General features: G+C 70.3%; 1 protein-coding gene and 4 non-coding genes across 6 annotated transcripts; 3 read left to right on the forward strand and 2 right to left on the reverse strand.

The window, feature by feature from the left end:
* Positions 1–296: 296 nt before the first annotated feature.
* TRNAP-UGG (transfer RNA proline (anticodon UGG)) lies at positions 297–368 on the forward strand. Its single transcript has one exon. It is a non-coding gene; the product is annotated as a tRNA-Pro (tRNA).
* A 3,224-nt stretch (positions 369–3,592) lies between these two features.
* On the forward strand, positions 3,593–3,664 carry TRNAP-CGG (transfer RNA proline (anticodon CGG)). Its single transcript has one exon. It is a non-coding gene; the product is annotated as a tRNA-Pro (tRNA).
* Positions 3,665–6,827: 3,163 nt separating this feature from the next.
* TRNAP-CGG (transfer RNA proline (anticodon CGG)) lies at positions 6,828–6,899 on the forward strand. The gene has a single exon. It is a non-coding gene; the product is annotated as a tRNA-Pro (tRNA).
* Positions 6,900–10,199: 3,300 nt separating this feature from the next.
* On the reverse strand, positions 10,200–10,271 carry TRNAP-UGG (transfer RNA proline (anticodon UGG)). Its single transcript has one exon. It is a non-coding gene; the product is annotated as a tRNA-Pro (tRNA).
* Positions 10,272–12,495: 2,224 nt separating this feature from the next.
* On the reverse strand, positions 12,496–25,971 carry PNP (purine nucleoside phosphorylase). 2 transcript variants are annotated; one of them, XM_075917314.1, is made up of 7 exons: positions 25,813–25,971; positions 19,290–19,462; positions 17,561–17,664; positions 17,062–17,237; positions 14,304–16,763; positions 13,962–14,202; positions 12,644–12,787 (listed from the first exon to the last, which is right to left on the reverse strand). In XM_075917314.1, exons 1-7 carry the CDS (start codon positions 25,839–25,841, stop codon positions 12,782–12,784), a joined length of 3,189 nt encoding a protein of 1,062 aa, XP_075773429.1. In that variant the 5' UTR covers positions 25,842–25,971; the 3' UTR covers positions 12,644–12,781. The 2 variants fall into 2 exon arrangements, with proteins under 2 accessions (XP_075773430.1, XP_075773429.1); XM_075917315.1 differs by lacking the exon at positions 14,304–16,763 and having other exon boundaries at positions 12,496–12,787; positions 13,962–14,152; positions 25,813–25,969.
* Positions 25,972–26,988: the final 1,017 nt, after the last annotated feature.

Here is a 26,988-nt window from a genome sequence, read left to right on the forward strand (position 1 = left end):
AATAATCTCGCGCAGAAGATAGGCTGGCAGGGCGCCAGAGGCAGGCCTCCTCCACTGCCGTAGCAGAGCGGCTGCACCCCCCGACCGCGCGGACAGGACACGGGGGGGCTAGATGGGCCTCTGACAGCCTGGGGCCCCGGTGTCCTCCGGAGCAGCATCCAGTGGCCGGGAGTTCCGCCGGCTGACACCCAGCCCAGAGTCCAGGCGTGAGGCCGAGTCTGCAGGGTGGAGGCCAAAAGGCCCAAGGGCTGAGCCAACCAGCCTTTCAATGGCGGCTGGGAGGTGCTGTCTCACCTGGCTCGTTGGTCTAGGGGTATGATTCTCGCTTTGGGTGCGAGAGGTCCCGGGTTCAAATCCTGGACGAGCCCAGGACTTGTGGTTTTGCAAACGGCCTGTAAAGAAGCAGCCTGAGGTGGGGCCGGCACAGTTGGGAAGTCTGGGGAAAGATCATGTGGTGACTGGACTGGGTGCCTAACCCCCTTAGGCTCTTTCAGAAACAGCAGTGGGCACCTAGGTGCCCTGAGACTCCGTGATCTCCCCTACATACACTGGGCCCCCTGCCTTGGGGTGTGACCACCCGCTGAGGTAGCCGGCTACCCCCATCCCCTGTACCTCCGACCTGTGCGTTCTCCTCTCGCCCTGACCCTGTGGCGAGGTCGCTGTGTCCCTGTTCCCGGGGATGCGTGTTTGTACCAGGCTGGGTGCCCCCTGGACTCTGTGTGTGTGTGTGTTTTCCCTGCACTTAGCGTGTGGGTGTGTGTGTGTTGTGCCGTGCACTGTTTGTGTGTGTGTGTGTTGTGCTGCGCACTTCACAGGGGTGTGTGTGTGTGTGTGTTGTGCCATGCACTTCAAAGGGTGTGTGTGTGTGTGTGTGTGTGTGTGTGTGTGTGTTGTGCCGTGCACTGTGTGTGTGTGTGTGTGTGTGTTGTGCTGCGCACTTCGCAGGTGTGTGTGTGTGTTGTGCTGCGCACTTCACAGGGGTGTGTGTGTGTGTGTGTTGTGCCATGCACTTCAAAGGGTGTGTGTGTGTGTGTGTGTGTGTGTGTGTTGTGCCGTGCACTGTGTGTGTGTGTGTGTGTGTGTTGTGCTGCGCACTTCACAGGGGTGTGTGTGTGTGTGTGTTGTGCCATGCACTTCAAAGGGTGTGTGTGTGTGTGTGTGTGTGTGTGTGTGTTGTGCCGTGCACTGTGTGTGTGTGTGTGTGTGTGTTGTGCTGCGCACTTCGCAGGGATGTGTGTGTGTGTGTGTGTGTGTTGTGCCGCGCACTTCGCAGGGATGTGTGTGTGTGTGTGTGTGTGTTGTGCCGTGCACTTCGCAGGTGTGTGTGTGTGTCGTGCCCTGCACTTAGCAGGGGTGTGTGTGGCTGCCCTGATGGCCCCGCGAGAGCCAGGCTGTGCGAGCAGGGCCGGCCCCAGCTCACCGCTCAGCCGTGCCGTAGAGCTGCAACGTTCTCGCGGCCACGTCGGGCCGGCCCCGGGACTCGGCCCAGGCCCCGCACACGAGGGCTGGAGCGCCGGGTCCCGCTACGGCGCGAACCTCCCCCGCTCGTCCAGGGCGCAGCCCGGGCCCCTGGCTCCCCGCCGAAGGGCTGCGCTGGGCGCCCCTCTCCCCATCGCGGGGCGGATCCGCCGGCAGCGGGCCCAGGCCGGGGGATTCCCCGGGACACGGGATGGGCAGCTCCCCAGAGCCTCGCTCCCGCCGGAGCTTGTGCTGCGAGTCCCACACGGCTCCAGGCGCGTCGGGGTCGGGGGCTGGTCCCAGGGTGGCCTGGCGCAGGGAGTCATGGCCCTGCACCCCCTGGCTGGCTTGGCCCTGCCCGGGTGTGGGCCGCTCCCCGGCCAGCGTCTGTGGGCAGCTGATCTCGGGCTGGTTCCCCAGCTGACAGCGGGCGTTAGCCACAGCCGCCCCACGCGGCCTCCTCGCCCCCCGCCCCGACGGCGGCGCTAGGCACAACCGTGGGCTCAGCCCGGGCAACTCGCACGCCGCCTCGCACGGCCTCCTCGCCCCCCGCCCTGACGGCGGTGCTAGGCACAACCGTGGGCTCAGCCCGGGCAACTCGCACGCCGCCTCGCACGGCCTCCTCGCCCCCCGCCCTGACGGCGGTGCTAGGCACAACCGTGGGCTCAGCCCGGGCAACTCGCACGCCGCCTCGCACGGCCTCCTCGCCCCCCGCCCCGACGGCGGCGCTAGGCACAACCGTGGGCTCAGCCCGGGCAACTCGCACGCCGCCTCGCACGGCCTCCTCGCCCCCCGCCCCGACGGCGGTGCTAGGCACAACCGTGGGCTCAGCCCGGGCAACTCGCACGCCGCCTCACACGGCCTCCTCGCTCCCCGCCCTGACGGCGGTGCTAGGCACAACCGTGGGCTCAGCCCGGGCAACTCGCACGCCGCCTCGCACGGCCTCCTCGCCCCCCGCCCCGACGGCGGTGCTAGGCACAACCGTGGGCTCAGCCCGGGCAACTCGCACGCCGCCTCACACGGCCTCCTCGCCCCCCGCCCTGACGGCGGTGCTAGGCACAACCGTGGGCTCAGCCCGGGCAACTCGCACGCCGCCTCGCACGGCCTCCTCGCCCCCCGCCCCGACGGCGGTGCTAGGCACAACCGTGGGCTCAGCCCGGGCAACTCGCACGCCACCTCGCACGGTCTCCTCGCCCCCCGCCCCGACGGCGGTGCTAGGCACAACCGTGGGCTCAGCCCGGGCAACTCGCACGCCGCCTCGCACGGCCTCCTCGCCCCCTGCCCCGACGGCGGTGCTAGGCACAACCGTGGGCTCAGCCCGGGCTACTCGCACGCCGCCTCGCACGGCCTCCTCGCCCCCTGCCCCGACGGCGGTGCTAGGCACAACCGTGGGCTCAGCCCGGGCAACTCGCACGCCGCCTCGCACGGCCTCCTCGCCCCCTGCCCCGACGGCGGTGCTAGGCACAACCGTGGGCTCAGCCCGGGCTACTCGCACGCCGCCTCACACGGCCTCCTCGCTCCCCGCCCTGATGGCGGTGCTAGGCACAACCGTGGGCTCAGCCCGGGCAACTCGCACGCCGCCTCGCACGGCCTCCTCGCCCCCTGCCCCGACGGCGGTGCTAGGCACAACCGTGGGCTCAGCCCGGGCAACTTGCACGCCGCCTCGCACGGCCTCCTCTCCCCCCGCCCCGACGGCGGCGCTAGGCACAACCGTGGGCTCAGCCCGGGCAACTCGCACGCCGCCTCACACGGCTGGTCCGGCCGCTACATCCCCGTGGGGCCTGCCATGGGGATCGGGGGGTCCTGGGCACCCCAAGGGCCGAGCGTGTGCCGGGGCCTGTCGGAGAAGGGGCAGCGCAAGGGACGGGGAGGCGACAGGCTGGGGAGTGAATACGCCCCGTGGATGGCTGATGGGTCCCTCCTAATGCACCCGCCTGCCGTAGCCAAGCAGGACCTTGTGGGAATGAGCCTCAGAGATCCAGTGGCAGGGAGTTCCAGGGGCCGCTGCCAGCATTGGAGGCGCCCGTGAGAGGTGGAACTGGAAGGGCCGGGCAGGGAGCGATGGAGCCACCGGGCCAGGATGCGGCGGGAGGTGCCTGGCTCACAGCAGGCGCTGCTCCAGTCTTTTCTGTCTGGCTCGTTGGTCTAGGGGTATGATTCTCGCTTCGGGTGCGAGAGGTCCCGGGTTCAAATCCCGGACGAGCCCAGGCTGTGGCCTTTTGCAAATGGCCTTTGGGAAGCGGCAAGATGTGGGGCAGGGAGCAGCAGGGCTGGTGGGTGACCGAGCAGGAGGGGAGCTCTGAATGCCGCGCTCCTGCTGTACCCTGCAAGCAAGGGGCTAACGAACTTCAACAGGCCTTTACCGAAAGTGAAACCTCTTTCCAAAGCCGCTGCCCCCTGTAGCTCTCGCTCAGCCTGGCCCATCTCCTCCCCCTGCTTCCTGTTTCCTGTGCGTCCGGACTCTCCCAGCCAGCTCTCCCTGCTCCAATCCGTACGAGCAGCGTCTCAGACGCCTCTCGGAAGAAGCTCTCTCGATTCTAAAATACACGTTGTTGCTCTAGCCACAGCAACAAATATGGAGCAAGCCACTAGACTGCTGGCAGAAATACGGCACGGAACCCACTGTCCCTACTACGTGACAGTCTCTAGTCCACACAGGCGGCGTCTGGGGCTGACAGACCGTCTCTCCGGCCCCGCTTCCAGGGCAACGTCTTGTAGTGTGGTGCTACGGTGAAGTCATACACCGCGGGCTGGGGCTTGGCATCATCTCCCCTGGGCGCATAGGCAGGTGCAGGATAAGAAGCACTCCATACCCGCCCATCCGAAAGTCGCTAGGTGTACGGTCCTTTCTTCTCTATGATTTTAAGAGATGTGAATTTATGGTCCCCTTTGCGTAAAATTCCAGGTTTTCTCACTGTACCGAAGGAACCACACTCAAACTTCGGTTCCTTAGCCCCCCGCCCTTTGGCTGTGAAAGACTTGGACTTTTCTTGGCTCTGTTCAACTGTTTTTCTCACAGCATCCTCGTTTGGTGCATCAGGTCTGGACTTTAACATTCCAGCAATGTTCAGTCTGTTTTCCATGCAGTAACTCTGCGGGTGAACTTTGCGTTGTGGCACGTCATGGAGCCCTGTAAGCTTGCAAGAAATCAGTAGTGCAGGTTATCCACAAGCGCCCTTCCCGTTTAGCCCTTTGCAAACTCTCTTTCCAACTTCTGTTAACCCTTTCCATTTCCCCAGTGGCTTGAGGGCAATACAGGGACGATCTTCTATGTAAAATGTTTCTCTCTCTGCTAGAAAAGTTTCAAATTCCAGGGAAGTAAATTGACGACCATTATCTGAAACCAGTTCTGTGGGGTTACCTTCCCTGCTAAAAACTGTAGAGAGGAACTTAATTACTGTAGCAGAAGAAACTTGCGATGTAAACGCTACCTCAGGCCATTTACTGAAATAGTCTATTAAAGTGATGGCATGACGACAGTCAATTGGAGCAGTATCAAAGGGTCCTACGATGTCAATCGCAGCTTTATCCCATGCAGAATCCGGAAGAGGAACAGGCTGTAATGGTGGGGTACGTCACTGCTGTCTTATCATGCATTTGGCAAGTGACACAGGATTTTATGATTGCTTCTGTGTGGGAGTCCATCCCTGGCCACCAGTACAGATCCCGTAGTCGTTGTTTGCTTCTGACAATACCTTGGTGAGTATCGTGTGCCGGGTGTATGAGTTTGGGCTGTAATTCTTCTGGCACCAGTAACCGGTGCGTACCTCGTAGCACCCAGCCATCAAGCAAAGAGAGTTCATCCCGAATTCTAAAATAAGGCAGCAAAACTGGGTCAAGGTTTTTAGGGTTACTGGGCCGTCTCTGTCAGAAATCCCTGTAGCTTTTGTTGAATTGGACATGCTGAACAAGCAGCTTGGAATTGCTCTCTTGTAACCGCAGGAAGAGCACTTGTAATAAGCACAACTACTTCATCCTCATCCTCCGGGGGACCATCTGGTGAAGACAAAGGCAGGTGAGAAAGGCAATCAGCTAGCAGCCCCACGCCCTGGAGGCAGGAGAGAGAAGCTAGAACAGGATCCCCCACCACGGCAAGGGAGAAGCACCGTACAGGTCTGGCTTCACTGACAGGTGGCATTTAGCAGCCCAGGACCTGCGGCCGTTCAGCAGGGGATCTGCTCAGGCTCAGGCCAGTCACGGATTCAGGTCTGGCCGGCAGGGGGCTTCCGCCACAGGGAGAGGCCGGGATTCCGGAGTGGACAAGGAACCCAGGAGCCCTGCTAGGTGCCCCCTAACCACAAACCCCCAGACGCGTCGGTGGAGGCTGTGAGGGGAGGCACCCACAGCAGCTCGGACATTCCTCTCCCTTGGGCAGCCGCTATCCTGCAGCTAGGGTTGCCAGATGGTTGAACCAAAAATACCACAGGGCAGGGGGCTGGACTTGATGACCTCTCGAGGTCCCTTCCAGTCCTATGATTCTATGATTCTATACCAAACACCCCCCCCCCCCCCAAAAAAAAAACACCAGGGAAAAATTTTGTTGAAGAAAAAAAAAGGGGGGAGAAACCAAAGTTGTTGAGCAAAAAAAAGGGGGGGGGGGCTCCAAGACTCATTAAACAAAAAACAAACAAACAAAATTCAATAATAAACCAGCACGGCCCCTTTCAGTGTCAGAAGGGAGCGGTTGAGCACTAAGACCCAGGGGAGGCATTGCTTTCCCTTGGTCTTTTTGCAGGCAGCCATTTTGGGTTCAACATGGCTTCCCTGCAGAGCCAGGTAAGCATGGGGCCTGGGGGTGCTGGGGGGAGGCAGCCTGGCAGGGTGGGGATGCCGGGTGCGGGGGTGTTGGGGGACTGGGGGAGAGAGGCCTGGTGCGGCGCTGAGTTTTTGTAGGTTGCCAGGTGTCCGGTATTTTCGCCTCCTGGCTGGGAAGAAAAATCAGAAAATACTGCGGGGACACTTGAGGGGTCCGGTATTTTCTGAATTTTTTAACCAGACAGGAGGCAAAGGAGGTCAATACCGGACACCTGGCAACCCTAGCTGCAGCCGGATGGTGGGCCTCACTCGAGCCTTCGCCACGGAGTGGCAGCCGGACAGGCCAGAAGCAGCAGCCGGCCAAGGGCTGACGGATCACGCAGCAAGGCTGTTCAGGAGGGACCCCGCCCCGCCAAGCGACAGTCCTTGCGTAGTCCTTTGGGCGGCACCAGCAGCAAGGGGGCTGAGTGCACTGTCTCTGTGCCCTGTGCAAAGTGTCCCGCCCGTGAGAGGTGGAACTGGAAGGGCCGGGCAGGGAGCGATGGAGCCACCGAGCCAGGCTGCGGCGGGAGGTGCCTGGCTCACAGCAGGCGCTGCTCCAGTCTTTCCTGTCTGGCTCGTTGGTCTAGGGGTATGATTCTCGCTTCGGGTGCGAGAGGTCCCGGGTTCAAATCCCGGACGAGCCCAGGCCTTGTGCTTTTGGAAACCATTGGAGCAGCAGGGCTGGGGGAACAGCATGAGGATGCTGGAGAGGGGCCCAGAACTGCAGGGTGCTGTCGAGGCCACAGGGGGTTCCATAGAGGAACCCTGCCTCCCTCCCCTACTGCAGTTCTCTGCAGGGGTCAACAAGGGGGATCCAGTGGATCTAGTGCACCTAGATTTCCAGAAAGCCTTGGACAAGGTCCCTCCCCAAAGGCTCTTAAGGAAAGTAAAAACCAGGACTCTGTAGCACTTTAAAGACTAACAAGATGGTTTATTGGGTGATGAGCTTTCGTGGGCCAGACCCACTTCCTCAGATCAGATAGTGGAAGAAAATTGTCACAACCATATATACCAAAGGATACAATTAAAAAATGAACACACATGAAAAGGACAAGTCCAATTTCAGAACAGAGGGGGAATGTGGGGGGGGGGAAGGTAAATGTGAGCTAATGATATTAGAGGTGACAATTGGGGAAGCTATCTTTGTAATGGGGAAGATAATTAGCGTCTTTGTTAAGACCCTGGCGTAAAGTGTCGAATTGAAGCATGAATGACAGTTCAGAGGTTTCTCTTCCAAGTCTGGTGTGAAAAGGCCTTTGAAGCAGGATGCAGGTAATCAAGTCCTTGAGACTGTGCCCTTTCTGGTTGAATTGGAAGAAACTGGTTTTTCTGTGTGATCCTGTCTGATCTCTGTTTTGTGGGCATTGATCCTTTGGCCAAGTGTCTGAGACGTTTAAAGCCAGGAACCAAAGGGTAGGAATCAATGGTCAGTTTTCCGAGTGGGGTCCCCCAGGGGTCTGTCCTGGGACCCGTCCTATTCACCGTATTTATACATGATCTAGAGAAAGGGGTAAACAGGGAGGTGGAAACTGGCAGACGATACTAAACGGCCCAAGGGAGTTCAGGCCAAAGCAGACTGGGAAGAGCTTCAAAAAGATCTCCCCAAACGGAGTGATTGGGCAACACAATGGCAAATGAAATGTAATGTGGATAAGTGTCAAGTAATGGCCGCTGGGAAAGAGAACCCCACTGTACGTACAATATGGTGGGGACTCATTTGGCTACAACTACCAAGGGAGAGACCTTGGAGTCGCTGTGGCTAGTTCTCTGAACACATCCATTCAGCGCAGTGGCCGTCAGAACAGCGAACAGCACGTTGGGGATCGTTAAAAAGGGGCTAGAGAATAGGAAGAGACCCCAGGGCGCTGGCACCCAAAGCGAGACCCCTGCCCCGAGACCGACAAAAGGCAGCCTGGAAACACTGTCGCGTCACCCTCTCTGAGCCAGGACACCTCCCTCTGCCCCCTTCGCATCAGTAGCTGCCTCCCGCCTGCAGGCTCCGCCTCTTGTGGGCGTGTCCCGGTTCGGCATGAGCCGGTGGAACTCCCAGCCACTGGATGTTGGTCTGGCTGGCCTCAGGCTGTCCAAGGCGCGTTCTTAGTGCTAATTACGCTCGGCTGCGGCGGGATGGGGCATGACAGCCACTCCCTGCAGTGCGGGGTTCTCGGGGACCCTGGACTTGGGGGAGCGGGTGTGAGGGACACGCGGGGCCGCAGGCAGGGATTAGCTGGGAGGAGTATCCAGGCGCTCGGGGCTGGGAGAGGAGAATGTGCTGGGAGGGTGCAGAGCCATAAGGGCCCGACCAGCACAAGCTACGGCGGCTGCGAGGCTCTGGGGGAGCGGCCGGTCCTGTGTCCTGGAGAATCCCCCGGGGCCTCGGCCAGTCCTGCCGGTCCCGTGTCCCGGAGAATCCCCCGGGGCCTCGGCCGGTCCCGTGTCCTGGAGAATCCCCCGGGGCCTCGGCCAGTCCTGCCCGTCCCATGTCCCGGAGAATCCCCCGGGGCCTCGGCCAGTCCTGCCGGTCCCGTGTCCCGGAGAATCCCCCGGGGCCTCGGCCAGTCCTGCCGGTCCCGTGTCCCGGAGAATCCCCCGGGGCCTTGGCCAGTCCTGCCGGTCCCGTGTCCCGGAGAATCCCCCGGGGCCTTGGCCAGTCCTGCCGGTCCCGTGTCCCGGAGAATCCCCCGGGGCCTCAGCCGGTCCCGTGTCCCGGAGAATCCCCCGGGGCCTCGGCCGGTCCCATGTCCCGGAGAATCCCCCGGGGCCTCGGCTGGTCCCGTGTCCCGGAGAATCCCCCGGGGCCTCGGCTGGTCCCGTGTCCCGGAGAATCCCCCGGGGCCTCGGCTGGTCCCATGTCCCGGAGAATCCCCCGGGGCCTCGGCTGGTCCCGTGTCCCAGGGAATCCCCTGGGGCCTTGGCCAGTCCTGCCCGTCCCGTGCGATTCCACTCAGCGCCCAAACCCTGCCCTGTTCCTCTTTGCTGTGCCAAGACCCCGCCTGCCGGGAGAACATCTCCCCGGCCTCAGAGCCCTCCCCTGCAACCGCGGGCAGCCGGCTGGTGCCGGATTCACCACATCCTCTGCAGCGCGCCCGCCCGGCCTGGCTCGGGGGCCCAGCAGCCTCTGCAGGGGGCCGTGGCTCAGGCTGCTGGAACAGAGCTCCCCAGAGCCCGCGAGGGATCTCCCAGACCCGTCGTGCAGGGGACGGATTTCCACGCAGAGTCCTAAGGGAGTTAGCCCCCCCCCGGGCTCCCAAACCCACCTTGGCCTCAGCACCCCTGTCAGCCACCTTCACAACGGCGCCCACCCAGATCTACTGTTTCTAAAAGGCGAAGGCCTGGGCTAGAACCCGGGCCCTTGCCTATCCCAAGCCAGCATCACACCCTGCGATCAGTGAGCCAGACCAGCAAAAGCTGCCTGGTGCCTTCTCCGGGCCGGGCGATTCACACTGCTCTCTGCCCACTTCCCTCCTTTAACAGCTGCCGCCTCCCTGCAGGCCCCGCCTCTTGTGGGCGTGGCCAGCTTCGGCAGCAGCCGGTGGAACTCCCTGCTGCTGGATGTGCTGATCCCTTGGCCTCGGGCTGTCAAAGGCTCATTCCCAGCTCCACGTACCAGTGTCCTGCTGCGTTTTCCTGCCTCCATCCAGAGCTGGCATCTCCTCCCTTCTCCGTCCCAGCGGGAACGTTCCACAGCCAGCAGCGGGGTCTGTGCTCCGTTAACCCTGCTCTCACCCTGAGCGCCGGCTGCTGGCACGGTGCCGTGTGTGTGACCAGCAGCTCAGGAAGTCCCCAGCCAGCCGGGCGCTCGCTCTGCAGCCCTCCCAGCACCCGGCCCCATCCTGTCCGGAGCTTTCGGCATCCTCCCACCAGCCCTTCCCTTCCCTTCCCTTCCCTTCCCCCGAGGCTTGGCACAGGCTAGCACCACCGCCCTTTCCAAAAGCAGCAAGAGAGGGCTCGTCCGGGATTTGAAGCCGGGACCTCTCGCACCCAAAGCGAGAATCATACCCCTAGACCAACGAGCCAGGCAGGGAAGTACTGCCCAGGAGCTGCCTCTGGCCCGCAGGCCCCACCACCCTGTGGAACTCCCCGCTGCTGGACAAGCTGAGTCACAGCCCCAAGGCTCACACACGTAAACACCAGCATCTGGAGTCGATCACATCTGGATTCTCAGCCTCCGTGCGGCTTCGCCAGCAGCCTGTCCCCTAAGCCCAGCCAGCTGTGCGGGGGAGGCAGGGCCTGCCCTGGGTCACACTCACGAGGGGACGGGAGCAGGCGCCACCAACAGACACGATTTCAGCTTCCTCCCCCCAGGGCCCCTGCTGCTCCGGGGGGAAGAGGCAGGAATGCGCGGCCGGCTGCTCCTTGTTCTCCGGATACCCCGCCCCCCCCCCGCAGCCACAGGGGTCCCAGCCAGCAGGGGGCGGAGGCGACAGGGACCCAGCGGGGCAATACATCCCAGGGAGAGGGGTCCCAGAGCCAGAGCCCTGCCCCCCAAGCAGCCAGCTTCCCGGGCACGAGGTGTCGCCTGGGTCCTTTCCCGGGGCACGAGGGGTGGCGGGCGGGAGTCTGGGGGTGGGGGCAGGGCGGCTGGGCGGGGCTCTGCGCCAGGCTGGGGGTGGGGGCGGGGCGGTTGGGCGGGGCTCTGCGCCAGGCTGGGGGTGGGGGCGGGGCGGTTGGGCGGGGCTCTGCGCCAGGCTGGGGGCGGGGACGGGGCGGCTGGGCGGGGCTCTGCGCCAGGCTGGGGGCGGGGACGGGGCGGCTGGGCGGGGCTCTGCGCCAGGCTGGGGGCGGGGGCGGGGCGGCTGGGCGGGGCTCTGCGCCAGGCTGGGGGCGGGGACGGGGCGGCTGGGCGGGGCTCTGCGCCAGGCTGGGGGCGGGGACGGGGCGGCTGGGCGGGGCTCTGCGCCAGGCTGGGGGTGGGGGCGGGGCGGCTGGGCGGGGCTCTGCGCCAGGCTGGGGGTGGGGGCGGGGCGGCTGGGCGGGGCTCTGCGCCAGGCTGGGGGTGGGGGCGGGGCGGCTGGGCGGGGCTCTGCGCCAGGCTGGGGGTGGGGGCGGGGCGGCTGGGCGGGGCTCTGCGCCAGGCTGGGGGCGGGGACGGGGCGGCTGGGCGGGGCTCTGTGCCAGGCTGGGGGCGGGGACGGGGCGGCTGGGCGGGGCTCTGCGCCAGGCTGGGGGTGGGGGCGGGGCGGTTGGGCGGGGCTCTGCGCCAGGCTGGGGGTGGGGGCGGGGTGGCTGGGCGGGGCTCTGTGCCAGGCTGGGGGGGATGTCGGGGGCGCGGGAGCTGCTCTCGGGCGCAGGGCTCTCCCCACACGAAGGGCCGTCCCGGGACACGAGGGGCTCTGGCGTGGCCAGTGGAATCGGGTTAGAGACCCGCCCCCTCCCTGCACCGTCTCTGCCCAGGCTGGGCCCGTGGTTAGCTGCCAGGCTGGGCGACGGGTGGAGCAGCCGGACAGGCACCAGGCTCCCGGCCTCTCCGTGCGCTGGAGAACGGGGCTGGATTTCTGCCCCCGGGGCCGGCTGCCTGTGGGACCCCTCAGGGCTGGGAACAGCCAGGGAGGAGCCGGAGCCCTCGTGGGGGGCAGCTTGTCCCATGTCTGCCCGGCTGGGCGCTGGCGCCAGCCCCTTTCCGACAGGGACCCGGGGCCCGATGGGTTCAAGGCCGGGGCAGGCCCGCCCTGGGCACAGGCCACTGAAGGCCACACCGTGGGCACAGGCCACTGAAGGCCACGCCGTGGGCACAGGCCACTGAAGGCCACGCCCTGGGCACAGGCCACTGAAGGCCACGCCGTGGGCACAGGCCACTGAAGGCCACGCCCTGGGCACAGGCCACTGAAGGCCACACCGTGGGCACAGGCCACTGAAGGCCACGCCCTGGGCACAGGCCACTGAAGGCCACGCCCTGGGCACAGGCCACTGAAGGCCACGCCGTGGGTGCCACCGCGCTGGAGAGAACTGGGCCCATATACCAAGAGGGGGACACGAGGGGCGGGGGGGGCCACAGCCGTCAGGCTGGGAGGACGTCAACCCTCTACATGACTCTTCCCCCCCCCCGCACCCCCCAGCTGGGACCCCGCTACTTCCGCCCTGCCTCCCCCAGCCCTGCGCCGTCCCCCACCCCAAGCGACTTGACCAAGCACCCAACCCCTGCCCCCCACACACAAAGGGGGGAGGGGCAGAGAACTAGACCTCCCCCCCCAGCAACCCACGCCCCCCCCAGCGCCGCGGAAGCAAGGGAGCCGTGAGACGCTTGTTCTGCCCTCGCTGTATTGTTAGCCAGGCCGCGAGGGGCCGCCCGGGGGGGCCGAGCCGGGGCAGGGGTCCGGCTACACCAGGCCCTTGCCCTTCATGCGCTCCACCAGCACGGACACCAGGCGCTCCAGCTTGCGGGCGGCGTGGCGCCCGGCCTCCAGCACCTCGGCGTGGTTCGCCCGCTCCCGCGCGCCGTACTCCAGCACCGACTTGTTGGTGACCAGCGAGAAGCCGAAGACGCGCAGGCCGCAGTGCCGGGCCACGATCACCTCCGGCACCGTGCTCATCCCTGGGGGGGGGGGCGTCAGAGAGCCGGGACCCGTGCCCCCTCCCGCCTGCCCCACGGCCGCCCCTCCTCCCCGAGCCCCTCCCGCCTGCCCCACGGCCGCCCCTCCTCCCCGTGCCCCCTCCCGCCTGCCCCACGGCTGCACCTCCTCCCCGTGCCCCCTCCCGCCTGCCCCACGGCCGCACCTCCTCCCCGAGCCCCTCCCGCCTGCCCCACGGCTGCACCTCCTCCCCGTGCCCCTCCCGCCTGCCCCACGGCCGCCCCTCCTCCCCGAGCCCCTCCCGCCTGCCCCACGGCCGCACCTCCTCCCCGAGCCCCTCCCGCCTGCCTCACGGCCGCACCTCCTCCCCGAGCCCCTCCCGCCTGCCCCACGGCCGTACCTCCTCCCCGAGCCCCTTCCGCCTGCCCCACGGCCACACCTCCTCCCCGAGCCCCTCCCGCCTGCCTCACGGCCGCCCTTCCTCCCCAAGCCCCTCCCGCCTGCCCCACGGCCGTACCTCCTCCCCGAGCCCCTTCCGCCTGCCCCACGGCCGCACCTCCTCCCCGAGCCCCTCCCGCCTGCCCCACGGCTGCACCTCCTCCCCGAGCCCCTCCCGCCTGCCCCACGGCCACACCTCCTCCCCGTGCCCCTCCCGCCTGCCCCACGGCCGCACCTCCTCCCCGAGCCCCTCCCGCCTGCCCCACGGCTGCACCTCCTCCCCGAGCCCCTCCCGCCTGCCCCACAGCTGCCCCTCCTCCCCAAGCCCCTCCCGCCTGCCCCACGGCCGCACCTCCTCCCCAAACTCCTCCCGCCTGCCCCATGGCCGCACCTCCCGCCTGCCCCGCGGCCGCACCTCCTCCCCGAACCCCTCCCGCCTGCCCCACGGCCGCCCCTCCCGCCTGCCCCGCAGCCGCCCCTCCTCCCCGAGCCCCTCCCGCCTGCCCCACGGCCGCCCCTCCTCCCCGAGCCCCTCCCACCTGCCCCACGGCCGCCACTCCCGCCTGCCCCGTGGCTGCCCCTCCTCCCCGAGTCCCTCCCGCCTGCCCCATGGCCGCCCCTCCTCCCCGAGCCCCTCCCGCCTGCCCCAAGGCCACCCCTCCTCCCCGAGCCCCTCCCACCTGCCCCACGGCCGCCACTCCCGCCTGCCCCGTGGCTGCCCCTCCTCCCCGAGCCCCTCCTGCCTGCCCCCCGGCTCACCCACGGTGTCGGCCCCCAGCTTGTGCAGGAAGCGGCACTCGGCGACGGTCTCGTAGTTGGGGCCCCCCAAGGTGCAGTAGGTGCCCTCGTGCAGGCTGGCGCCGAAGCCGAGCTCCTTGCCCACCGCCAGCGCCAGGCTGCGCAGCTCCTCGTCGTAGGCGTCCGACATGGCGGGGAAGCGGGGCCCGAACCTGCCGGGGGCAGAGAAGGGAGAACCCCCCGTGCTGAGCGGGGCCCGAACCTGCCGGGGGCAGAGAAGGGAGAACCCCCCGTGCTGAGCGGGGCCCGAACCTGCTGGGGGCAGAGAAGGGAGAACCCCCCCGTGCTGAGCGGGGCCCGAACCTGCCGGGGGGCAGAGAAGGGAGAACCCCCCGTGCTGAGCGGGGCCCGAACCTGCCGGGGGGCAGAGAAGGGAGAACCCCCCGTGCTGAGCGGGGCCCGAACCTGCCGGGGGCAGAGAAGGGAGAACCCCCCGTGCTGAGCGGGGCCCGAACCTGCCGGGGGCAGAGAAGGGAGAACCCCCCGTGCTGAGCGGGGCCCGAACCTGCCGGGGGGCAGAGAAGGGAGAACCCCCCGTGCTGAGCGGGGCCCGAACCTGCCGGGGGCAGAGAAGGGAGAACCCCCCGTGCTGAGCGGGGCCCGAACCTGCCGGGGGGCAGAGAAGGGAGAACCCCCCGTGCTGAGCGGGGCCCGAACCTGCCGGGGGGGCAGAGAAGGGAGAACCCCCCGTGCTGAGCGGGGCCCGAACCTGCCGGGGGCAGAGAAGGGAGAACCCCCCGTGCTGAGCGGGACCCGAACCTGCCGGGGGGCAGAGAAGGGAGAACCCCCCGTGCTGAGCGGGGCCCGAACCTGCCGGGGAGCAGAGAAGGGAGAACCCCCCGTGCTGAGCGGGGCCCCAACCTGCCGGGGGGGCGGAGAAGGGAGAACCCCCCGTGCTGAGCGGGGCCCGAACCTGCCGGGGGCAGAGAAGGGAGAACCCCCCGTGCTGAGCGGGGCCCGAACCTGCCGGGGGCAGAGAAGGGAGAACCCCCCGTGCAGAGAAGGGAGAACCCCCCGTGCTGAGCGGGGCCCGAACCTGCCGGGGGCAGAGAAGGGAGAACCCCCCGTGCTGAGCGGGGCCCCAACCTGCCGGGGGGCAGAGAAGGGAGAACCCCCCGTGCTGAGCGGGGCCCGAACCTGCCGGGGGGGCAGAGAAGGGAGAACCCCCCGTGCTGAGCGGGGCCCGAACCTGCCGGGGGCAGAGAAGGGAGAACCCCCCGTGCTGAGCGGGGCCCCAACCTGCCGGGGGGCAGAGAAGGGAGAACCCCCCGTGCTGAGCGGGGCCCGAACCTGCCGGGGGGGCAGAGAAGGGAGAACCCCCCGTGCTGAGCGGGGCCCGAACCTGCCGGGGGGCAGAGAAGGGAGAACCCCCCGTGCTGAGCGGGGCCCGAACCTGCCGGGGGGGCAGAGAAGGGAGAACCCCCCGTGCTGAGCAGGGCCCGAACCTGCCGGGGGCAGAGAAGGGAGAACCCCCCGTGCTGAGCGGGGCCCAAACCTGCCGGGGGCAGAGAAGGGAGAACCCCCCGTGCTGAGCGGGGCCCGAACCTGCCGGGGGCAGAGAAGGGAGAACCCCCCGTGCTGAGCGGGGCCCGAACCTGCCGGGGGCAGAGAAGGGAGAACCCCCCGTGCAGAGAAGGGAGAACCCCCCGTGCTGAGCGGGGCCCGAACCTGCCGGGGGCAGAGAAGGGAGAACCCCCCGTGCTGAGCGGGGCCCGAACCTGCCGGGGGCAGAGAAGGGAGAACCCCCCGTGCAGAGAAGGGAGAACCCCCCGTGCTGAGCGGGGCCCGAACCTGCCGGGGGCAGAGAAGGGAGAACCCCACGTGCTGAGCGGGGCCCGAACCTGCCGGGGGCAGAGAAGGGAGAACCCCCCGTGCTGAGCGGGGCACGAACCTGCCGGGGGGCAGAGAAGGGAGAACCCCCCGTGCTGAGCGGGGCCCGAACCTGCCGGGGGGCAGAGAAGGGAGAACCCCCCCGTGCTGAGCGGGGCCCGAACCTGCCGGGGGGCAGAGAAGGGAGAACCCCCCGTGCTGAGCGGGGCCCCAACCTGCCGGGGGGCAGAGAAGGGAGAACCCCCCGTGCTGAGCGGGGCCCCAACCTGCCGGGGGGCAGAGAAGGGAGAACCCCCCGTGCTGAGCGGGGCCCGAACCTGCCGGGGGCAGAGAAGGGAGAACCCCCCGTGCTGAGCGGGGCCCGAACCTGCCGGGGGGCAGAGAAGGGAGAACCCCCCGTGCTGAGCGGGGCCCGAACCTGCCGGGGGGCAGAGAAGGGAGAACCCCCCGTGCTGAGCGGGGCCCGAACCTGCCGGGGGCAGAGAAGGGAGAACCCCCCGTGCTGAGCGGGGCCCGAACCTGCCGGGGGGCAGAGAAGGGAGAACCCCCCCGTGCTGAGCGGGGCCCGAACCTGCCGGGCGGGCAGAGAAGGGAGAACCCCCCGTGCTGAGCGGGGCCCGAACCTGCCGGGGGGCAGAGAAGGGAGAACCCCCCGTGCTGAGCGGGGCCCGAACCTGCCGGGGGGCAGAGAAGGGAGAACCCCCCGTGCTGAGCGGGGCCCGAACCTGCCAGGGGGAGCAGAGAAGGGAGAACCCCCCGTGCTGAGCGGGGCCCGAACCTGCCGGGGGGCAGAGAAGGGAGAACCCCCCGTGCTGAGCGGGGCCCGAACCTGCCGGGGGGCAGAGAAGGGAGAACCCCCCGTGCTGAGCGGGGCCCGAACCTGCCAGGGGGAGCAGAGAAGGGAGAACCCCCCGTGCTGAGCGGGGCCCGAACCTGCCGGGGGGGCGGAGAAGGGAGAACCCCCCGTGCTGAGCGGGACCTGAACCTGCCGGGGGGGCGGAGAAGGGAGAACCCCCCGTGCTGAGCGGGGCCCCTGTCTCAGGGCCTGACGCCCAGGGAACGGGCACCGCGGCAGGCACCCAGCACTCCCGTCCCCGCGCAGTCACCCCTCCCCTGTCTGCGGGGGGGGCGGGGAAGGCCACGGGGCAGACGTGCCCCCCCCCCGGCAGCGCCACCGGGCAGACCCGCCCCCCCCCGGGCAGACCCGCCCCCCCGGGCCCCCCGCTCGTACCGCTCGTCGTTGGGGCCGGTCAGCGGGTTGACGCCCGCCATGCCGGGCATGTTGATGTGGTCCCGGATCACCATGATGTCGCCCACCTGGTAGCCGGGGTTCAGCCCCCCGGCCGCGTTGGTCACGATCAGGCTCTTGGCGCCCAGCAGGCAGAAGATCCGCACCGGGAACGTCACCTGGGGGGGGCAGGCAGGGCTGGGGGGGGCTGCCACCCCACGATGGCGGGGGGGCTTGGGGGAGTCCCCTGCCAGACACTCCCCAGCCTGGGTACCCCAACACAGCCCTGCCGGTGCCCCTCACCCCCAGACCCTGCACCCCAGCCCTGCCGGTACCCCTCACCCCCAGACCCTGCCCCCCAGCCCTCCCAGTGCCCCTCGCTCCCGCCCTGCAGCCCCTGCCCCCCACCCTGCCAGTGCCCCTCACCCCCGACCCCCAGCCCCTGCCCCCCAGCCCTCCCAGTGCCCCTCGCTCCCGCCCTGCAGCCCTGGTAGCCACTCACCTTCCACAGCGGGTAACCCTCGTACATGTGGAACCGACCGTTCATCACCAGGCAGGTCACTCCCGCCAGCGTCCCGAACACCAGCTGCCCCGCATGGCCGGCCACTGCCAGCGACAGGACAGGTGAGCCCCACGCCCCTCGCACCCGGCTGGGACCCCGACCTGCACCCGTCCGCAGCCAGACGGGCCACGCCCCTCGCACCCGGCTGGGACCCCGACCTGCACCCGTCCGCAGCCAGACGGGCCCCACGCCCCTCGCACCCGGCTGGGACCCCGACCTGCACCCGTCCGCAGCCAGACGGGCCCACGCCCCTCGCACCCGGCTGGGACCCCGACCTGCACCCGTCCTCAGCCAGACGGCCCCACGCCCCTCGCACCCGGCTGGGACCCCGACCTGCACCCGTCCGCAGCCAGACGGCCCCACGCCCCTCGCACCCGGCTGGGACCCCGACCTGCACCCGTCCGCAGCCAGACGGCCCCACGCCCCTCGCACCCGGCTGGGACCCCGACCTGCACCCGTCCGCAGCCAGACGGGCCCACGCCCCTCGCACCCGGCTGGGACCCCGACCTGCACCCGTCCGCAGCCAGACGGCCCCACGCCCCTCGCACCCGGCTGGGACCCCGACCTGCACCCGTCCGCAGCCAGACGGGCCCACGCCCCTCGCACCCGGCTGGGACCCCGACCCTGCACCCGTCCACAGCCAGACGGGCCCACGCCCCTCGCACCCGGCTGGGACCCCGACCCGCACCCGTCCGCAGCCAGACGGCCCCACGCCCCTCGCACCCGGCTGGGACCCCGACCCTGCACCCGTCCGCAGCCAGACGGGCCCACGCCCCTCGCACCCGGCTGGGACCCCGACCCTGCACCCGTCCGCAGCCAGACGGGCCCACGCCCCTCGCACCCGGCTGGGACCCCGACCTGCACCCGTCCACAGCCAGACGGCCCCACGCCCCTCGCACCCGGCTGGGACCCCGACCCTGCACCCGTCCGCAGCCAGACGGCCCCACGCCCCTCGCACCCGGCTGGGACCCCGACCTGCACCCGTCCGCAGCCAGACGGGCCCCCCGGCCAGTCGAACGGGGGTCACTGCTGCGAGGCAGCCTGGCCCGGGCTCCACGTGGGCATCGGAGTGAGGTGCCGGCAGCCCCAGATCTCTTGGGGGGCTCCACAGGCCCCCGACCCCCCCGCACTCAGCTCCCTCCCTTCTCTTCTGTCTACCAGCCCAGACCGCCCCTTCCCGAACCCCCGACCCCCCAGGCAGCCCCCGTGTTCAAACCCCTTCCCTGGCCAGGGGAGACGCCGCCGGCCATGGGCTAGCGCTGGTGCTCAGGGGCACCCCCCCGGCAGCGCTACAGACACGGCCAGTAGGGGGCGCCCCCCCCCGCCGGGCAGCGCTACAGACACGGCCAGTAGGGGGCGCCCCCCCCGCCGGGCAGCGCTACAGACACGGCCAGTAGGGGGCGCCCCCCCCCCCCGCCGGGCAGCGCTACAGACACGGCCAGTAGGGGGCGGCCCCTCCCAGCGTGCAGCCCCCCCGCCTCCGGTTCCCCTCCCAGTGTGCAGCCCCCCCGCCTCCGGTTCCCCTCCCAGTGTGCAGCCGCCCCGCCTCTGGTTCCCCTCCCAGTGTGCAGCCCCCCCCCCCCGCCCCTGGGGCCCGGCACCCCTCCCAGCGTGCAGCCCCCCCTCCCCTCTCCTCCGCTCCCCTGTGGCCCCCCCGCCTGGCCGGTACCGGTGCTCTGGGGGAAGTTGGGGATGTCCTTGTAGTTAAACGTCACCGGGTCCTTCAGCAGGTCGGCCAGGCCCCCCAGGCCGGAGCCGCAGATGATGGCCAGGCTGGGCCGGTGGTGGGTGTGGGCCAGCAGCCAGTCGGCCGTCTCCTTGTACTGCTCGTAGGTGTAGCCGCTGGGGGAGAGAGCCGGCACTCAGCCCCAGCACGGCCCGGCCCCACTCCCCTCCCCTCCCGCAGGGGCACAGGTACACACACACACACACACACACACACACACACACACACACACACAGCAGGGCCCGGCCCCACTCCCCTCCCCTCCCGCAGGGGCACAGGTACACACACACACACACACGCACACACACACACGCACACGCGCACACGCACACGCATGGCAGGACACAATTGCAGACCCAGGCAGGGTCGGGGCCAGGCTGGGGGAGGTGCCAGGCTCCTGGGGTGCCCCCCAGCCTGGCAAGATGTGGCGCTTTGCCAGCACCATGCGCCCCGCCTGGGTTAGCAGACAGGCCCCCGCCCTGCCAGTGCCCCGTGCGATCTGCATGGCCGGGGAGGGGCGCTGGCAGGCTGGCCTGGCCCAACGACGGATAACTAAGGGGTGTGCCGAGGGGGGCGGGGGCAGCCTGTTCCCAGCCAGCCCTTACTCCGCAGGGCCCGCGCTGGCAGGCTCCCGTGGGCGGGGGGCTGCCCCGATGCCTGGCCCACCCCCAGCCGTTACTCCTGGCAGGCTCCATTGGGCGGGGGGCTGCCCCGATGCCTGGCCCACCCCCAGCCGTTACTCCTGCCAGGCTCCATTGGGCGGGGGGCTGCCCCGATGCCTGGCCCACCCCCAGCCGTTACTCCTGGCAGGCTCCATTGGGCGGGGGCTGCCCCGATGCCTGGCCCACCCCCAGCCGTTACTCCTGCCAGGCTCCCGTGGGCGGGGGTCTGCCCCGATGCCTGGCCCACCCCCAGCCGTTACTCCTGCCAGGCTCCATTGGGCGGGGGGCTGCCCCGATGCCTGGCCCACCCCCAGCCGTTACTCCTGCCAGGCTCCATTGGGCGGGGGGCTGCCCCGATGCCTGGCCCACCCCCAGCCGTTACTCCTGGCAGGCTCCATTGGGCGGGGGGCTGCCCCGATGCCTGGCCCACCCCCCAGCCGTTACTCCTGCCAGGCTCCATTGGGCGGGGGCTGCCCCGATGCCTGGCCCACCCCCAGCCGTTACTCCTGCCAGGCTCCATTGGGCGGGGGGCTGCCCCGATGCCTGGCCCCTCCCCAGCCGTTACTCCTGGCAGGCTCCCGTGGGCGGGGGGCTGCCCCGATGCCTGGCCCACCCCCAGCCGTTACTCCTGGCAGGCTCCATTGGGCGGGGGGCTGCCCCGATGCCTGGCCCCACCCCCAGCCGTTACTCCTGCCAGGCTCCATTGGGCGGGGGGCTGCCCCGATGCCTGGCCCACCCCCAGCCGTTACTCCTGCCAGGCTCCCGTGGGTGGGGGGCTGCCCCGATGCCTGGCCCCACCCCCAGCCGTTACTCCTGGCAGGCTCCATTGGGCGGGGGGCTGCCCCGATGCCTGGCCCACCCCCAGCCGTTACTCCTGCCAGGCTCCCGTGGGCGGGGGGCTGCCCCGATGCCTGGCCCACCCCCAGCCGTTACTCCTGCCAGGCTCCATTGGGCGGGGGGCTGCCCCGATGCCTGGCCCACCCCCAGCCGTTACTCCTGGCAGGCTCCATTGGGCGGGGGGCTGCCCCGATGCCTGGCCCACCCCCAGCCTTTACTCCTGCCAGGCTCCATTGGGCGGGGGGCTGCCCCGATGCCTGGCCCACCCCCAGCCGTTACTCCTGCCAGGCTCCATTGGGCGGGGGGCTGCCCCGATGCCTGGCCCACCCCCAGCCGTTACTCCTGGCAGGCTCCATTGGGCGGGGGGCTGCCCCGATGCCTGGCCCACCCCCAGCCGTTACTCCTGCCAGGCTCCATTGGGCGGGGGGCTGCCCCGATGCCTGGCCCACCCCCAGCCGTTACTCCTGCCAGGCTCCATTGGGCGGGGGGCTGCCCCGATGCCTGGCCCACCCCCAGCCGTTACTCCTGGCAGGCTCCATTGGGCGGGGGGCTGCCCCGATGCCTGGCCCACCCCCCAGCCGTTACTCCTGCCAGGCTCCATTGGGCGGGGGCTGCCCCGATGCCTGGCCCACCCCCAGCCGTTACTCCTGCCAGGCTCCCGTGGGCGGGGGCTGCCCCGATGCCTGGCCCACCCCCAGCCGTTACTCCTGCAGGCTCCCGTGGGTGGGGGGCTGCCCCGATGCCTGGCCCACCCCCAGCCGTTACTCCTGGCAGGCTCCCGTGGGTGGGGGCTGCCCCGATGCTGGCCCACCCCCAGCCGTTCTCCTGCCAGGCTCCCGTGGGCGGGGGGCTGCCCCGATGCCTGGCCCACCCCCAGCCGTTACTCCTGCCAGGCTCCATTGGGCGGGGGGCTGCCCCGATGCCTGGCCCACCCCCAGCCGTTACTCCTGCCAGGCTCCATTGGGCGGGGGGCTGCCCCGATGCCTGGCCCACCCCCAGCCGTTACTCCTGCCAGGCTCCATTGGGCGGGGGCTGCCCCGATGCCTGGCCCACCCCCAGCCGTTACTCCTGCCAGGCTCCATTGGGCGGGGGGCTGCCCCGATGCCTGGCCCACCCCCAGCCGTTACTCCTGCCAGGCTCCATTGGGCGGGGGGCTGCCCCGATGCCTGGCCCACCCCAGCCGTTACTCCTGCCAGGCTCCATTGGGCGGGGGCTGCCCCGATGCCTGGCCCACCCCAGCCGTTACTCCTGCCAGGCTCCATTGGGCGGGGGGCTGCCCCGATGCCTGGCCCCACCCCCAGCCGTTACTCCTGGCAGGCTCCATTGGGCGGGGGGCTGCCCCGATGCCTGGCCCACCCCCAGCCGTTACTCCTGGCAGGCTCCATTGGGCGGGGGGCTGCCCCGATGCCTGGCCCACCCCCAGCCGTTACTCCTGCCAGGCTCCATTGGGCGGGGGGCTGCCCCGATGCCTGGCCCACCCCCCAGCCGTTACTCCTGCCAGGCTCCATTGGGCGGGGGGCTGCCCCGATGCCTGGCCCACCCCCAGCCGTTACTCCTGCCAGGCTCCATTGGGCGGGGGCTGCCCCGATGCCTGGCCCACCCCCAGCCGTTACTCCTGCCAGGCTCCCGTGGGCGGGGGGCTGCCCCGATGCCTGGCCCACCCCCAGCCGTTACTCCTGGCAGGCTCCCGTGGGCGGGGGGCTGCCCCGATGCCTGGCCCACCCCCAGCCGTTACTCCTGGCAGGCTCCATTGGGCGGGGAGCTGCCCCGATGCCTGGCCCCACCCCCAGCCGTTACTCCTGCCAGGCTCCCGTGGGCGGGGGGCTGCCCCGATGCCTGGCCCACCCCCAGCCGTTACTCCTGCCAGGCTCCATTGGGCGGGGGGCTGCCCCGATGCCTGGCCCACCCCCAGCCGTTACTCCTGGCAGGCTCCCGTGGGTGGGGGGCTGCCCCGATGCCTGGCCCACCCCCAGCCGTTACTCCTGCCAGGCTCCCGTGGGCGGGGGGGCTGCCCCGATGCCTGGCCCACCCCCAGCCGTTACTCCTGCCAGGCTCCATTGGGCGGGGGGCTGCCCCGATGCCTGGCCCACCCCCAGCCGTTACTCCTGCCAGGCTCCCGTGGGCGGGGGGCTGCCCCGATGCCTGGCCCACCCCCAGCCGTTACTCCTGCCAGGCTCCATTGGGCGGGGGGCTGCCCCGATGCCTGGCCCACCCCCAGCCGTTACTCCTGCCAGGCTCCATTGGGCGGGGAGCTGCCCCGATGCCTGGCCCACCCCCCAGCCGTTACTCCTGGCAGGCTCCATTGGGCGGGGGGCTGCCCCGATGCCTGGCCCACCCCCAGCCGTTACTCCTGCCAGGCTCCATTGGGCGGGGGGCTGCCCCGATGCCTGGCCCACCCCCAGCCGTTACTCCTGCCAGGCTCCATTGGGCGGGGGGCTGCCCCGATGCCTGGCCCACCCCCAGCCGTTACTCCTGCCAGGCTCCCGTGGGCGGGGGGCTGCCCCGATGCCTGGCCCACCCCCAGCCGTTACTCCTGCCAGGCTCCATTGGGCGGGGGGCTGCCCCGATGCCTGGCCCACCCCCAGCCGTTACTCCTGGCAGGCTCCATTGGGCGGGGGGCTGCCCCGATGCCTGGCCCACCCCCAGCCGTTACTCCTGCCAGGCTCCATTGGGCGGGGGGCTGCCCCGATGCCTGGCCCACCCCCAGCCGTTACTCCTGCCAGGCTCCCGTGGGCGGGGGGCTGCCCCGATGCCTGGCCCACCCCCAGCCGTTACTCCTGGCAGGCTCCATTGGGCGGGGAGCTGCCCCGATGCCTGGCCCACCCCCAGCCGTTACTCCTGCCAGGCTCCATTGGGCGGGGGCTGCCCCGATGCCTGGCCCACCCCCAGCCGTTACTCCTGCCAGGCTCCATTGGGCGGGGGCTGCCCCGATGCCTGGCCCACCCCCAGCCGTTACTCCTGGCAGGCTCCATTGGGCGGGGGGCTGCCCCGATGCCTGGCCCACCCCCAGCCGTTACTCCTGGCAGGCTCCATTGGGCGGGGGGCTGCCCCGATGCCTGGCCCACCCCCAGCCGTTACTCCTGGCAGGCTCCATTGGGCGGGGGGCTGCCCCGATGCCTGGCCCACCCCCAGCCGTTACTCCTGGCAGGCTCCCGTGGGCGGGGGGCTGCCCCGATGCCTGGCCCACCCCCAGCCGTTACTCCTGGCAGGCTCCATTGGGCGGGGGGCTGCCCCGATGCCTGGCCCACCCCCAGCCGTTACTCCTGCCAGGCTCCCGTGGGCGGGGGCCTGCCCCGATGCCTGGCCCACCCCCAGCCGTTACTCCTGCCAGGCTCCATTGGGCGGGGGGCTGCCCCGATGCCTGGCCCACCCCCAGCCGTTACTCCTGCCAGGCTCCCGTGGGCGGGGGGCTGCCCCGATGCCTGGCCCACCCCCAGCCGTTACTCCTGCCAGGCTCCATTGGGCGGGGGGCTGCCCCGATGCCTGGCCCACCCCCAGCCGTTACTCCTGCCAGGCTCCATTGGGCGGGGAGCTGCCCCGATGCCTGGCCCACCCCCAGCCGTTACTCCTGCCAGGCTCCCGTGGGTGGGGGCCTGCCCCGATGCCTGGCCCACCCCCAGCCGTTACTCCGCAGGGCCCGCGCTGGCAGGCTGCCCTTGGGCGGGGGCTTCCTGGAACAGAGATGGCTCTGTCCCACTTCCCTGCTCCCCAGGACCGAGTCACATGCTGGGCTGGGAGGGGAAAGGGCGCTGGCTGTGCTGTCATGCAGGCCGGGGAGCTGGCTGCCAGGGGGCTGGGCTGGGCGGGGCGAAGCCAGGGGTCTGGGCTCGGTGGGGGGGACGGACACAGCCAGGGGTCTGGGCTCTGTGGGGGGGGGGGATGGGGAGAGCACAGCCAGGGGTCTGGGCTCGGTGGGGGGGGGGGACACAGCCAGGGGTCTGGGCTTGGTGGGGGGGGAGGGGGGCACAGCTGGGCAGTGCCATGGCTAATTAACCATCCCCTGCCCCACACTGCCTGGGACACAGCCACCTGCACACACCCCTCCCCCGCCGCAGTAACCAATAGCTCCCACTGCCCCCCAGCACTGGTTCCTGGCTCTGTCCCATCCCCGCTGTAACCACTACGCCCCACTGCCCCCCCGTGCTGTTCCCCCCCGTAACCACTACGCCCTACTGCCCCCCCGTGCTGTTCCCCCCCCCGTAACCACTACGCCCCACTGCCCCCCCCGTGCTGTTCCCCCCCCGTAACCACTACGCCCCACTGCCCCCCCGTGCTGTTCCCCCCCGTAACCACTACGCCCTACTGCCCCCCCGTGCTGTTCCCCCCCCGTAACCACTACGCCCCACTGCCCCCCCGTGCTGTTCCCCCCCCGTAACCACTACGCCCCACTGCCCCCCCCGTGCTGTTTCCCCCCCGTAACCACTACGCCCTACTGCCCCCCCGTGCTGTTCCCCCCGTAACCACTACGCCCTACTGCCCCCCCGTGCTGTTCCCCCCCCCCGTAACCACTACGCCCTACTGCCCCCCGTGCTGTTCCCCCCCGTAACCACTACGCCCCACTGCCCCCCCGTGCTGTTCCCCCCCGTAACTACTACGCCCCACTGCCCCCCCCGTGCTGTTCCCCCCCCGTAACCACTACGCCCCACTGCCCCCCCGTGCTGTTCCCCCCCCGTAACCACTACGCCCCACTGCCCCCCCGTGCTGTTCCCCCCCGTAACTACTACGCCCCACTGCCCCCCCGTGCTGTTCCCCCCCCCGTAACCACTACGCCCCACTGCCCCCCCCGTGCTGTTCCCGGGCTCCGTTCCCCCCCCCCCCCGGAAGAACCTGCTGTAACTGTCACATCCCACCCGCCAGCGCTGGGGCATCCCGGGGGGGGCCCGGGGGGGGGGGTCCCGGGGGGGCATCCCACCCCGCTCTCTTACCCAGACTGACACCCCCCAGCCCCCAGCGCCCCCCCCCCGCACCTGCCCCGCGCCGCAGCTGCCGGCTCCATGGCGGGTCCGAGCGATGCTGCGCCGGGCGCGGCCGGGCAGAGACTCCAGCCCGCTTCGCCCCGCCCCCTGCCCCCCCGCCCGGCCCCCCCGCCCGCGTGGCATCCCCCCACCCGCAGCGCCAGGTGACCCCCCCGGGCCCCCAGCGCCAGGTGAGCCCCCCCCCCGAGCCCCAGCGCCACGTGAGCCCCCCCCGGGCCCCCAGCGCCAGGTGACCCCCCCCGGGCCCCCAGCGCCAGGTGAGCCCCCCCCGAGCCCCAGCGCCAGGAGAGCCCCCCCCGAGCCCTCAGCGCCAGGTGAGCCCCCCCCCCGGGCCCCAGCGCCAGGAGAGCCCCCCCCCGGCCCCCAGCGCCACGTGAGCCCCCCCGGGTCCCCAGCGCCAGGAGAGCCCCCCCCGGCCCCCAGCGCCACGTGAGCCCCCCCCGGACCCCCAGCGCCAGGAGAGCCCCCTCCCGGCCCCCAGCGCCACGTGAGCGCCCCCCCGGCCCCCAGCGTCAGGAGAGCCCCCCCCCGGGCCCCCAGCGCCACGTGAGCCCCCCCGGGTCCCCAGCGCCGGGAGAGCCTCCCCCGGCCCCCAGCGCCACGTGAGCCCCCCCCGGGTCCCCAGCGCCAGGAGAGCCCCCCCCCGGCCCCCAGCGCCACGTGAGCCCCCCCGGGTCCCCAGCGCCAGGAGAGCCCCCCCCGGCCCCCAGCGCCACGTGAGCCCCCCCCGGGCCCCCAGCGCCAGGAGAGCCCCCTCCCCGGCCCCCAGCGCCACGTGAGCCCCCCCCCGGACCCCCAGCGCCAGGAGAGCCCCCCCGGCCCCCAGCGCCACGTGAGCGCCCCCCCGGCCCCCAGCGTCAGGAGAGCCCCCCCCGGCCCCCAGCGCCACGTGAGCGCCCCCCCGGCCCCCAGCGCCAGGTGAGCCCCCCCCCGGGCCCCAGCGCCAGGAGAGCCCCCCCCCGGGCCCGCAGCGCCACGTGAGCCCCCCCGGGTCCCCAGCGCCGGGAGAGCCCCCCCCGGCCCCCAGCGCCACGTGAGCCCCCCCCGGGCCCCCAGCGCCAGGAGAGCCCCCCCCGGGCCCCAGCGCCAGGAGAGCCCCCCCCCCGGCCCCCAGCGCCACGTGAGCGCCCCCCCGGCCCCCAGCGCCAGGAGAGCCCCCTCCCCGGC

This window comes from Pelodiscus sinensis, unplaced genomic scaffold (assembly GCF_049634645.1).
Source record: "Pelodiscus sinensis isolate JC-2024 unplaced genomic scaffold, ASM4963464v1 ctg143, whole genome shotgun sequence".
Taxonomy (NCBI): Eukaryota; Metazoa; Chordata; order Testudines; family Trionychidae; genus Pelodiscus; species Pelodiscus sinensis.